A 13,120-nucleotide genomic window follows, 5' to 3' on the forward strand; every position below is an offset into this window, starting at 1 on the left:
AGGAACAGAGGGAGGTGTGGATCTCGGTGTTGCACTTTGAACCTGCCAGGGGGAAGGGAATGAGGGGGGTGGAATGAGTGCTGTCTGTCTCTGCTACCCCAGCCACTCTCTGCTTTGAACCTGAAGGGCCAGCTCTGGACGTGTCTGCTGTGCTGGGGGAGGAGAGCTAAGCAGGGGGTGCAGATGGAGGCCCTCTTTCTGCGAGGCAGCCAGCTGCTCTGGAGAACGCTCTGCAAGGAGCGACTCTGCCTTCGGAAGTTCTCGGCAACTTTCCTGGCAGCCAAGCTCCAGCCACCTTTGCTGAGCAGCCCCAGAGCTAGCCCGTGTGCGTGGGCCACAGCTCACCCCGCTGCAGCTGGCTCCCTGCCTGGCTTCCATCGTGGGGGCTTGGAGCGCGTGCTCGCTGGGCATGGTGCCCCTCGCCGCTTTCTCACTGGTTCTAGCTTCAATATGCCTCCCAGTGCTGAATTCATAGCCAGGCCTGTGGGGGTCTGCTCCATGATGAAGCTGCCCATTCAGACTTCACCAGAGGGACTAGATGCTGCTTTTGTTGGGGTGCCCCTTGACACGGGAACCTCCAACCGTCCTGGTGCAAGGTAAGGGGCAGCTGTTAGGCTAAGAGCTGAGGAGGGGGAAGCCACAACCCATGGGATAGGGGCTATTCAAGAAAAATCCCAGGGGAGTCAGTGCTGATGAAAGATTGGGACCGACTGCCCGGTAGCGTGCAGGCCTCTTGTTATTCCAGGGAACAGATATGGCAGAATGCAAGGTTTCCCGTACTGCCCTGCCAGTCTGCCTTGGGCGCGTCCTGCAGGGACCAAGAAAAAGCGGGAGAGGGTGGTTTGCTCTTGGTACCCATTCAGTCCTGTTCAGGCTGCTAACGAAGGTGCCAGTTGTCAGAGTGGTTCTGTAATGTGACAGTCAGGGTCCAGACACCCCAGGGGGAGAACAAGGGTCTGAACCCCAAAGAATTTGCAATTGAATCAACTGACTGAATATAATATTATTGTACTATAAAAGCACATTGAGTAAAGTCTTTTATGAAAACTGGTAACATGCTGGTCGTGAATATCAGCGTGATGTATGTATGGGTGGTGCATAGAGTTATGTATGGGTGCTGAAAATATGTTCCTATAATACGTTGTGGAGAGAGTTGATAAACCAACTTGCCTGAGACAAAGGAATGCGGATTTACCTGTCTAGGTCAGAGGTGGGCAAACTTTTTGGGCCGAGGGCCACATCTGGACGGGGAAATTGCATGTAGGGCCATGAATGTAGGGCTGGGGCAGGGGGTTGGGGTGTGGGAGGGAGTGCGGGGTGTGGGAGGGGGTGCGGTGTGCAGGAGGGGGCTCAGGGCAGGGGGTTGGGGTGCGGCAGGGGGCTCGGGGGGTTGGGGTGCAGAAGGGGTGTGGGGTGTGGCAGGAGGCTCAGGGCAGGGGGTTGGGGTGCAGGAGGGGTGCAGCAGGGGGGATCAAGGAAGGGGGGGTCGGGGTGCAGGAGGGATGCGGGCTCCAGCCTGGCACCACTTACCTTGAGCTGCCCTAGCGAGACGCCGCTCCCGGAAGCGGCCGGCACCACGTCCCTCGGCCCCGGGGAATGGGGGGGCAAAGGGCTCCGCGTGCTGCCCTCGTCTGTGGGTACCTCCCCTGAAGCTCCCGTTGGCCACGGTTCTCTGTTCCTGGCCAATGGGAGCTGTGGGGGGCGGTGTCTGCAGGTGAGGGCAGTGCGCGGAGCCCTCTGCCCCCACTCGTCCCAGGGGCCGCAGGAATGTGGTGCCGGCCACTTATTGGAGAGGCGCGGGGCTGGCAATCCCACGGGACGGATTCGAAGCCCTGACGGGCCAGATCTGGCCTGCGGCCCATAGTTTGCCCACCCCTGGTTTAGATCAACCTCTATAAGCCAAAGGACAATGACAGTACATTTATATATGAGGTAAACACAGCAATCAAGCTAACAAACGGCAGCATATTGGGGACAGAGTCTGCACTCCTAGGAAGTCTTCCCGGCTCCTGATCCAAAGACAATGGACTTTGGCAAAGATAAAGTAGAGCAAAAAGACATTCTAGTTATCCATCACTTATGGGAACACTGAGGCTGTGCATTCCTCTTACCTAAATGGCTGGAGTTGCGGGGAATTTGATTGAGTGAGTAACCTGCTTAGGCGAAGTTTATAACTTGCTAAAAATAATCCTTAGTCACTAGAAAGCATGTTTGGTTTGTAACCATACCAGTCTGTTTTCCTCTGGCTTAGTATCATTTACATCTAGGTTCTTTATTAATAAACTTATTCTTAGTTTTACTATATACCGTCTCCGTTAGGGTGACCAGATAGCAGTGCGAAAAATCAGGATACTTTTTGGGGTGGGGGGCAGGTGGGGGATAGTTGCGCATATAAGACAAAGCCCCTAATATAGCGACATCTGATCACCCTAATCTCAGTGCTGTTATGTTGAAGTAAGTAGGAGTCTTCAGCTAATCTAACAGGTTAATGTGTACATTGTCTCTGTGGAGACAGCAAACCTAATAGTGCCTGTGAGTGTCCATTGAGCGTGACTGGATGCTGCAGGGAGACGCCCGTTTCAGGCTTTCCGGTCGTAAGCATGGCCTAAGCACTTCAGCAGATGGATCATGTGTGGCTCCAGTCAGAGACTTTCTTGTAAATCTAGTGTGACTGGCAAAGAGTTTCAAAAGCACCTGACAATTTAGACACTTTAAAGGGAGCGGAGGTTGAAAAGGTGGGTGTTCAGCATATCTGAAAAGCAGGCCCCTGAAAATCTTCTCAGGTTGGCCACCCAGAATCAGAGTCACATGTGAAAATCTTTGCGTGCACTCTTGATTTGCAGTAAGCGCTCTGCCTGGATCTACAGATGACCGGTCTGTTGAAACCATTCAGCCATACTCATTATGCATCTGACGTAGACTATCACAACCACAGTATAGTCCCACTTGAAACATTTGCCCCAATGGTCTTTCCAGCCTTCAACTCCTAAGTGTCTAGGAGGAGTGTGTGCCCAACCAGCCATGTGTTCAGAATCCCCGGGTTCTATACAAGTTTCGTCCTCGAACCATCCCAGATAACGAAGTGTGGGATTCTTTCCCTTCCAGGTTCGGCCCTCGCCATATTCGAGCGGAGTCGGGCATGGTGAGAATGTATAACCCCAGCACTGGGGCAGCACCTTTCCATTCCCTCGTGGTTGCTGACATTGGTGATGTGAACGTGAACCTTTACAACCTGCAGGACAGCTGCAGGCAAATCCGAGAAGCCTATCAGAAGATTGTGGCAGCTGGCTGCATTCCCCTCACGATGGGTAAGGAACCCAGGGCTGGGCCCAATCTCATGCTTTGCAGTTAAAACACCAGAAAGTGGGCACCCGGAAGAATAGCAGGATCCATTAAAGCCACCTCCCCCCTTCTGCCCCATACACTGCAATGGATACAGACTAATTTATTAACAGGGTCTTGAGAGTGCAACAGAGCTACTCTCTCCTCCCCGCTGAGATAATTCAGTCTCCTGCAGCTGCTCCCAGACCTTTGCTGCTGCTGGTTCAGCTCTGGGGCTGGGGCTGGGAGAGAGGCACATCTCCCCCAGCCTGCTGCGGTGAGAGAGGGCTGTATATCCGGGATCTGCATTCAGAAGCTGGCCTTGAGTCCCAGCTGCAGCAAGAGAGTGACAGCCAGCTGGATTTTTGAGAGCTTTTAAAAAGAGAAGCTGCCCCTTTTTATACTATCTGCCACCAATTTAAAGCTGCAGAGAAGGTAGTTAGATGAATAAAGGCTGTTGCTTCGAAAGGATGAGCTCTCTCTTTGTGAAGTGCGGATGTGTTCCCCTATGAGAGGAGAGGTGCAATATGAGTGTAGGTTGCTATGACTGGAAAATATATCTGATCAGTGCTGGCCTGTTCTTATTACATAGCATGTTCTCTGTTCCCTGTCCCGTTGCAGGTGGTGATCACACAATAACATACCCAATCCTGCAGGCAGTGGCAGAAAAGTAAGTTTAAAGTCTTTTCTCAAGACTAAACATGCCCAATTTTTGGTAACTTTTCCTCATAGGTCAGGCTTCCTAACCCTTTTATCATTTTGGTTGCTCTCCTCTGGACTCTCTCCAATTCGTCCATATCTTTCTTAAAGTGTGGTGCCCAGACCTGGACACAATACCCCAGCAGAGGCCTCATTATTGCTGTGTGTAGTGGGGCAATTTACCTCCCTTGTCTTACCTACAACACTCCCGTTTATACACCCCAGAATGTTGTTAGCCTTTTTCGCCACAGCATCACATTTTTGGCTTATAATCAACTTATGATCTACTATAACCCCCACATCCTTTTCAGCAGTCTGACCACCTCCCAGTTATTCTCCATTTTGTAGTTGTGCGTTTGATTTTTTCTTCCTCGTGTACTGCTTTGCACTTGTCCTTATTTAGTTTCATCTTGTTGATTTCATACCAATTCTCCAATTTGTCAAAATTGTTTTGAATTCTCATACCGTCCTCCAAAGTGCTAGCGACCCCTCACGGCTTGGTGTCATCTGCAATGTTTCGAACATCCTCTCCATTCCATTAGCCAAGTCATTAATGAAAATGTTGAATAGCACTGAACTCAGGATAGACCCCTACGGGACCCCACCAGATGTGGCCTCCCAATTTGACAGCATACCTTTGATAAATACTCTTTGAGTACAGTCTTCAACCAGTTTTGCACCCACCTTAAAGTAATTTCATCTAGACTACATTTTGCTAGTTTGCTTATGAGACTGTTATGTGGGACTGTGTCCAAAGCCATACTGAAATCTAGACACATCATGTCTACAGCTTCCCCCCAGTCAACTAGACCAGTAACCCTGTCGAAAAAGAAATTTGGTGGGGTTGGCATGATTTCTTCTTGATGAATCCCTTTTGGCTATTCTTTATAACCCTAGTATCCTGTAGGTGCTTACAAATTTATTACTTAATAATATATTCCAGATTCTTTCATCTATCGAAGTTAGGCTGACTGGTCTATAATTCCCCGGGTCCTCTTTGTTCCCCTTTTTAAAGATCATTACAATCTTTGCTTTTCTCCAGTCCTCTGGGACCTTACTTACCCTCCCTGGGTTCTCAAACATAATCAGGAACAGTTCTGAGATTTCCCCAGCTAGTTCCTTAAGTACCCTAAAATGAATTTCATCAGGCTCTGCTGACTTGAATACATCTAATTTAAAGAAATATTCTTTAACTTGTTCTTTCTCTATTTTGGCTTGCATTCCTTCCTTCTTGTTCTTAACATTAATTGTGTTAAGTATTGGGTCACAATTTATCTTTTTAGTGAAGACTGTAGTATTCAGGCATTACACAGCTCAGCCTTCTTAATGTCGTCAGTTATTAGCTCTCCCTCTCTGCTAAATGGAGGACCTACACTTTCCTTTGTGTCTCTAATCCTACTCATGTATTCACAGAACCTCTTCTTATTGCCTTTTATGTCGCTTGGTAGGTGTAACTCATTTTGTGCCTGTCTTTCTGATTTTGTCCCTACATGCTTGTGCTATTCTTTTATACTCATCATCAGCAATTTGTCCATGTTTCCACGTTTTTGTAGGCTTCCTTTTTAATTTTCAGGTCATTAAAGAGCTTCTGATGGAGCCGTCTTAGCGTCCTACTGTTCTTCTTATCTTTCCAATGGCTCCTCAGACATTTGGGGTTCCAGGGTTCGTGTAAGCAGACAGGGTTGGAGAGTCATGTGAGGGATAAAGTTGGGCTGCAGCAGTATCTGTCAATCAATAGCTAGATGCTGGCAATCTTCCTGTTTGCTCCTCTCACTTACCCAGAGCTTGTTTGTGCTGATCCCAGCTGGCATCTTGTGTCTGCACTCTGTCTCTGGCTATCTTTGCCCTAGAGTTAATTGGTGAGAGATCATGTGCTTATTGCCTTCCTGAACCTGCTGAATAGAAAGATGCCTTCTCAGAGGTCTGAAGCCATAGGAATCTAGGGTGGGAAGAAGACCTTGACAAGTCAATTGTATGATCTGTTTGGCATCTAGATCTCTATCATTGTGAAGAATCCAAGATTTTATGCTGAAGGATTGAACAAGGTCAGCACTACTTGTGACAAAGTTCTTCCTCTGCCTTGGGGGGTCCTGCGCTTTTTGGCAGATTTGCTCCCCTCAGAGGTTCACGGCAGCCCTCAGTTTGGCCACTTCTGCTAGAGGCGCTAACCTCATCACCGGCCAGCGTGGGGGAAACTTCTCCACCACCTCTGTTGTCCCACCTAGGGGGTCAGGGACAGGCCAGATCCCTTTCCAAATTAGACCTTCCCTTCTGGTGTTGCTCACAGCCCAGGTCAACTCCTCCTGTGTCCAATCAGGAGTTGGGGGGAACCCGGGCCCACCCTCTACACCGGGTTCCAGCCCAGGGCCCTGTGGATAGTAGCTGTCTAAGTCTCCTGTATCAGCTGTGTGACAGCTACAACTCCCTGAGCTACTTCCCCATGGCCTCCCCCCAGCACCTTCTTTATCCTCACTGCAGGATCTTCCTTCTGAAGCCTGATCACGCTTGTACTCCTCAGTCCTCCAGCAGCATGCCTTCTCACTCCTTGTGTGTCCTCCCCGCCCCGCGATGGGAGGTCCCTTTTAAAAACCAGGTGTCCTGATTAGTCTGCCTGCCATAATTTATTCTAGTAAGTTCTTAATTGGCTCCAGGTGTCTTAATTGGTTCTAGCAGGTTCCTGATTGCTCTAGGGCAGCCCCTGCTCTGGTTACTCAGGGAACCGAAAACTAGTCATCCTGTGGCCAGTATATTTGCCTTCGACCGGACTCCTGTACCCCACTGGTCTCGGTCTATCACATACTGTAAGCACCTGTTTTAACCAAAGCATCCACACAAATGCATGTGAGCATGGGGCTGGAGCTAAGGCCGTGTTTGTGCCTGCCCTGTCCCAATTAGGCATGGTCCCGTGGGACTGGTGCACGTGGATGCTCATACCGACACAGGAGACACAGCGCTGGGGGAGAAGATCTACCATGGGACGCCATTCCGACGCTGCGTGGACGAGGGGCTCCTGGACTGCAAACGCGTGGTTCAGATCGGAATCAGAGGCTCCTCCTACACCCCGGATCCCTACAAATACTGCTGGGACCAGGTAGCGTATACCACTGCTAAAACCTTCTCTACTCTCCGCCGGGCCCAGCCTGTGCAGTCAGGGCCAAAATGGCCATTGATTTCAGTGCTGGGAATAACAATATGTCCCTCTTCTTCCTGAGACGGCATCTGAGAGGCTTGCTGAGTGTGTGTGATGTGAGATCCTCAGACAAAAGGTGCAAGATGATATTGTTCATTAACTGATGCCGTGGCATGGGACACTTCTCCCACTCCAGTCCCTGCAACCAAGACACTTAGAGCAGGACAAAAGCCACCCGCTGCCATTCTTTTCATTTATTGTCCCCCTCTCCTTCTTTTGCACCAGATGGCAAGGGAAAGGCACCCCTGCTCCCTCATTGCTCTCCTGTCTGTGCTGTTTCCAGCAGCATATGCCCTGAACAGCTTCACCTGTGGGAAAAGCGCTACTTGCCAGGGCAGGTGGAGACCATAGTCTGTCCTACGTGGGGGGCATAATGGAAGAGGGAGCAAATGCGAGACCACAGAATGGCTGGAAGCACCAGTTGTGATCCGCAGAAGACACTTGCTTTGGCCAGTTAGAGCTGTTTGCATAAACATTACACTGGACCACTGCTCTCTCCACCCGTTTCCTTTCCCCAGCAGCGTGTTTCAGGCAGGTGAAGCCAACCTTTCTTCTCCTTCCTCCACCAGGGTTTCCGTGTCGTCCTGGCTGAAGACTGCTGGCTGAAGTCATTGGTACCACTGATGGGGGAGGTGAGAAAGCAGATGGGAGCAAAGCCCATTTACATCAGCTTTGATATTGATGGATTGGACCCTGCATATGCCCCTGGCACAGGGACACCTGAAATTGCTGGTCTCACACCTGCTCAGGTAAGGAGATGCTCAGACTTTATTTCTGAATGTGCAGAGTGGATGCAGGGAAAACCTGGCTCCCTTTAAAGGAAGTCCTAGGGCTTACACTGTCCGCCCCTAGAAATCATAGAATCATAGAATATCAGGATTGGAAGGGACCTCAGGAGGTCATCTAGTTCAACCCAAAAGCAGGACCAAGCCCCAATTTTTGCCCCAAATCCCTAAATGGCTCCCTCGAGGATTGAACTCACAACCCTGGGTTTAGCAGGCCAATGCTCAAACCACTGAGCTATCCCTCCCCCCTAAGCCGGACACACTTTCTCCTTTCCCAGACACACAGCTTGGGATCTCATTCCCCTTGTCCCAGCACACAGGGCAGTTCACAGACAACTGCTTGGAGATCAGGGTAGCTCCCTCCATAGGCAAGTCAATACCCCTGACAGACACAGGCACGTTTCCTTCACTGTCACACTTCTCCACCCAGCTAACAGGTAAGGTCCAGGGACACTCATCTTCCACTCTCCTCGCCTTCCCACCCTGCTGACTAGACAAAGCCATCAGCTCACAAGGCTGCCTAGGCTCATCCAGACTTTCCTTACCAAGCACCTTGCCTCTCCCAACAGATCCCCTGCCCTGCCTGTGTTTCCCCGCACTCAGCTGGGGTCTCAGCTCCCATTGTGCTCAGCGCTGCCCTTGCTGTCCCAGTGGGGCAGGCAGCGAGCTCGCTGCTTTCCTCACTGCATCAGAGCCAGCGAGAGCCCCCTCTCCAGTGTGCAAGGGGGGCGGGGAGCATCTCTCTGTCCCACCCAGCCCCAGGGGTCTGGTTACAGGCAGGCAGGTAGCCTGAGCCTAGCCGCTCCTCCCCATCTGCCAGCCAGGTCATCTGCATTTTCACTGACCATTTCCCTCTCCACCGATTGGTTCCCTGATTCAAATTCAAACCCTTGGCAGTTACAGGAGCAGGGCCTGGATCCTGTCCCAAAGAGGCACAGTCACCCCACAACAGGGTCTCACAGCTGGTATCCTGGAGCCCCACCCCTCCTGTGTCTGCACAGGGATCTGGGCCATAGGCAGGGCGAGGGGCTTCATCCCTGGGACCCTCACCCAGCTCACACAGCCCCTCAGCATCTGAGGCTGCACCACCCAGGGCCTGACAACAGTTCTCTCTGTCCCAGGATCTCGCCACCCCAGGAATGTCTCCCCATTGACCATCACCTTCTGCTCCCACTGGAGGTCTGAGGGGCCTGGCCCCAGGAAACTCCACACAGACATATAGGTTGGAGTCAGGAGTGGGAGCCTGTCCACCTCCCCACCCATCTGGCTGACGGAATCTATCGCCTTGGGACCCAGCAAGGGAGCTAGACACCGGGGCTTTTCCGCAGGGTCCCCCTGGTTCAAATCTCCAGCCTGCTCAAAGGCAGTGAGGTGGGCATCCACATCCCCCGCTTTCCTTAACCAGGGGCAGCAATTTAGTCTCGAGGTTCCCTGCGGAACTGGCACCCTGGGGTCTATCCCCACTCACCCCTGGGAAGTCCCCTAGGCCTCTCCGCTCCACCATCGCCGGTTCATGCTGCTGCTGCTTCTGCAGCTCTTTCTTGGACTCTCGCTGTGTCTCACAGTCCTCTTGCTCTCTTGGACTCAGCTCCAATCCCGTCCGTCTCCAATCCCCCGATGGGGAACCCGATCGTGAAGACCCTCGTCTGGTCGGGGACAGGAGTCTTGGGGATGAATCTAAGGGTCAAGGATCTAAATGGGATTTAGAAGTCTTTAAACAGGAAACCTGGCAGAGCGGGAACTGAAATCATTGAGAACTACTGTGTCCTGCCTATAATCTAGAGAGAGATTGGAATTTACCCTTCTAGAATAGGAAAAGCCACTGCTAAGGGAGATTGAGCTGATATACAGTTTGATGGTGTCTCAGTATTTATACATCTAATCCTCTGCTTTCCGCTCACTCCGGGTCAGCATGTAACAAACAAAGGGCACTGGGTTACAGCAGTGATCTCAGACTGTATCTTCTCAGATTTCATGTCAGCTGTGTTTAAAAACCAAAACACCCCCTCGGCTATTTAAATATATAGAGTGTTTTCAAAGTTAACAATTTGGGTACCTAGTAACTAGCCCTTTCTTACCTTCCCTAGGCTTTGGAGATCATTCGTGGGTGCCAAGGACTGAATATAGTGGGATGTGACCTTGTTGAAGTTGCACCAATCTATGATGCTTCTGGTGAGTCACAGGAAATATTTGGGACAATAAAGCAAACTTAGAGAACTGCTGCATACCATGTTTGTCAGTAGTAGATTGGGTCCTGTTTAGCTGTGGGCACTGGACGCTGTCTAGAGTTCAAAACAAAACGACAGATATTTGGTCCTGGACAGTTTGAGCATCCCTAGAGAATATAGTGATGGCTGTCGGAAATACTTATAGTCAGGTTTCAGAGTAACAGCCGTGTTAGTCTGTATTCGCAAAAAGAAAAGGAGTACTTGTGGCACCTTAGAGACTAACCAATTTATTTGAGCATAAGCTTTCGTGAGCTACAAAAAAGCTTATGCTCAAATAAATTGGTTAGTCTCTAAGGTGCCACAAGTACTCCTTTTCTTTTTACTTATAGTCAGCTATTCCTACTCTGCGTATTACCGACAATTCAAACAGCATGTTGCATGAGAATATTTAAGAAAATGCAGAGTAGTCTTTAGAAATCTAGCAACAGTGATTTCAGGGTATGCTAGAGTGTGTGACCACCAGGATGTCGGGGACAAATAGTGCTGTGTAAACAAGAGAGGCCACAGCTCCTGTATAACCAAGATATGGATTCCTCAGCGTTAGTCGAAACTCAGCTCAGTACTCGAAACAGCTGGAAGGTAAGAAGCACTTGTGAATGAACTGCTGTGTTTGCGTAAATCTGTACTTCCATTCTGCAGTTCTATAGCACCTTCAGTGCAAGCACCTCAACCACTAATGATCTGATCCACTTGGTCCCCTTGTCGCTCCCTTTTCAGATGGGGGAAATTGAGCTACAGGGAGGTGACAGGACCTGTCACAGCTCACCCACCAAACTTGCTGTAAATAAAAGCCAGTTTTCTGGACTCAAAGTCCAGTGCTTTAACCACTAAGCCATCCTTCCTCTGTACTGCTGTGGCAGCCAGGTAAATGCAAAGAGACGTCAGTCCTGCCCTTGGTGACAGAGGCGACTCCATGCTTCAACAGCAATAAAGACAAAACAATATTTAAAACTAATTTAATTTAGAAAAACCAATATTTGAACCTGTTATGTTCAGAAACTGTGGTAGGCAAAGCGCACCCTGTAATAAGATGATGGCTGTATTAGGTTCATGTCCCGCCAAAGGCACGCTTTTTAGCAGAACACTCTGCTACTGGAATTGACTTTGTCATATGTATATAACGCAGCCGGGCTCATGCAGGGAGAGAAGTGCTTGCTTTAAGAAACACCAAAAAAAAACCCCCCAAACACTGTATCTGGTTCCTGGAGACCTGTAGCGACTATAACAACACTGGACGGTCCTGTCCCGGGGCCGCTCTGCCTTTAGATTGATTTCAGTGTGAGTTATACACATAAAGGGACAGACCTGGCCACACTGGCACTTCACAGCGCTGCAACTTTCTCGCTCAGGGGGGTGAAAAAAACATCCCTGAGCGCAGCAAGTTACAGCGCGATAAATCTAATCCCCTTGCGGAGGTGGAGTACCAGGAGAGCTCTCTCCCAGCGCTGGCACGCGACCACACTCGCTCCCGCGGCAGCGCTTTGAAGTTTCGAGTGTAGCCCTGCCCCTGGAGTCTTAGGTTGCATTTATGCTGGCAAAAGTCAGCTGGTCACTATGGGTGTAGCTCCAACAGTGTAGCAATGGTTGTGATGCACTCTCTGTATAGAGTGTGAATATAATGTACCTGGAATATGCTTCATGCAAAAGGTCTCTTGTAAGGTATCATTACAAAGCTTATAATCCACTGAGTGTGGTCATTCTAGTTGTATAAATGTATCCCTCTTGTATCAGAAACTAGAAATATGAAATATAACTCTGAGGGCCTATTGTAGTTATGCAAATGGGCCATGAATGGTGGCTTGGAATCTTGATGGCTCCCATCGACCAGGACAATTGACTGTGGATGGCTCTGTTTGCAGGCAGGCCTTCCTGTGAGTCAGGCTGGGAGGAAAGAAGGCTTGGGGTCTCACAGGACATGTGATTATGTCACCTGAACTGGAATCCATCTTTAACCTGGTGTTTTTCCACTGAGAAGGAGGGGTGGGAACCCAGAGGGACAAAGGATTCCCGCCTGATGCAAAAGATATATAAGTGGGTGGAACAGAACAAGGGTGGCAGCCATCATGAGCTGGAACAAGGGCTGTACCCGGGAAAAGGATTGTGCCCAGACTAGGAAGGTGTCCAGCTCCAGTCTGTCAAAGAATCTTATTGAAGCATCTCTAAGGGTGAGATTTTATCTGTATTCAGTTTTTAGTACTGTACTAGACGTAGACTGGTGTGTTTTAGTTTATTTTGCTTGGTAATTCACTTTGTTCTGTCTGTTACTACTTGGAACCACTTAAATCCAACTTTCTGTATTTAATAAAATCACTTTTTACTTATTAATTAACCCAGAGTATGTATTAATACTTGGGGGGGAGAGGGAGGCAAACAGCTGTGCATCTCTCTATCAGTGCTATAGAGAGCGAACAATTTATGAGTTTTACTCTGTATAAAGCTTATAGAGGGTAAACAGATTTATATAGGGTTTGGACCCCATTGGGAGTTGGGCATCTGAGTGTTAAAGACAGGCACACTTCTGTAAGCTGCTTTCAGTTGAGCCTACAGCTGTTAGGGGACGTGGTTCAGACCTGGGGCTGGGTTTGCAGCCGGTTAGCAGGTCTGGCTCAAACCAGGCAGGGCACTGAAGTCCTAAGCTGTCTGGGCAGGAAAGCAGGGGCAGAGTAGTCTTGGCACATCAGGTGGCAGCTCCCAGGGGGTTTCTGTGATCCAACCTGTCACAAAACATATGGACAGGACCAAGTGTGTTCTCTTCCCTTGTACAATGGTAAAGACTACAGCTTTCCACCAAGGCACTCACTAGGGAAGTAGCACCAGCTGTGAATCAGGGGCAGGCGCTGTAGATACAGCCTTAGTGTACTGTGCAAATGAAACTTGTGTGACTAAGAATTAAGTTA

The 13,120-nt window shown here is 49.7% G+C and overlaps 1 protein-coding gene and 1 long non-coding RNA gene across 2 annotated transcripts in view; one reads left to right on the forward strand and one right to left on the reverse strand.

Annotated features, from left to right (window-relative positions):
• LOC142000845 (uncharacterized) overlaps positions 1-1,601 on the reverse strand; it is a 9,736-nt gene extending 8,135 nt beyond the window's left edge. The window contains exon 1 of the long non-coding RNA XR_012642333.1: positions 1,531-1,601. This is a non-coding gene — a long non-coding RNA (uncharacterized LOC142000845). The remainder of the gene's footprint in view (positions 1-1,530) is intronic.
• AGMAT (agmatinase (putative)) overlaps positions 96-13,120 on the forward strand; it is a 16,642-nt gene continuing 3,617 nt past the window's right edge. The window contains exons 1-6 of the mRNA XM_074975463.1: positions 96-596; positions 3,106-3,308; positions 3,943-3,991; positions 6,916-7,111; positions 7,780-7,959; positions 10,083-10,167. Coding sequence (XP_074831564.1) covers positions 184-596; positions 3,106-3,308; positions 3,943-3,991; positions 6,916-7,111; positions 7,780-7,959; positions 10,083-10,167 — 1,126 coding nt within the window. The 5' untranslated portion in view covers positions 96-183. The remainder of the gene's footprint in view (positions 597-3,105; positions 3,309-3,942; positions 3,992-6,915; positions 7,112-7,779; positions 7,960-10,082; positions 10,168-13,120) is intronic.

The sequence above is a fragment of the Natator depressus genome, chromosome 18 (assembly GCF_965152275.1).
Source record: "Natator depressus isolate rNatDep1 chromosome 18, rNatDep2.hap1, whole genome shotgun sequence".
Lineage (NCBI taxonomy): Eukaryota > Metazoa > Chordata > Testudines > Cheloniidae > Natator > Natator depressus.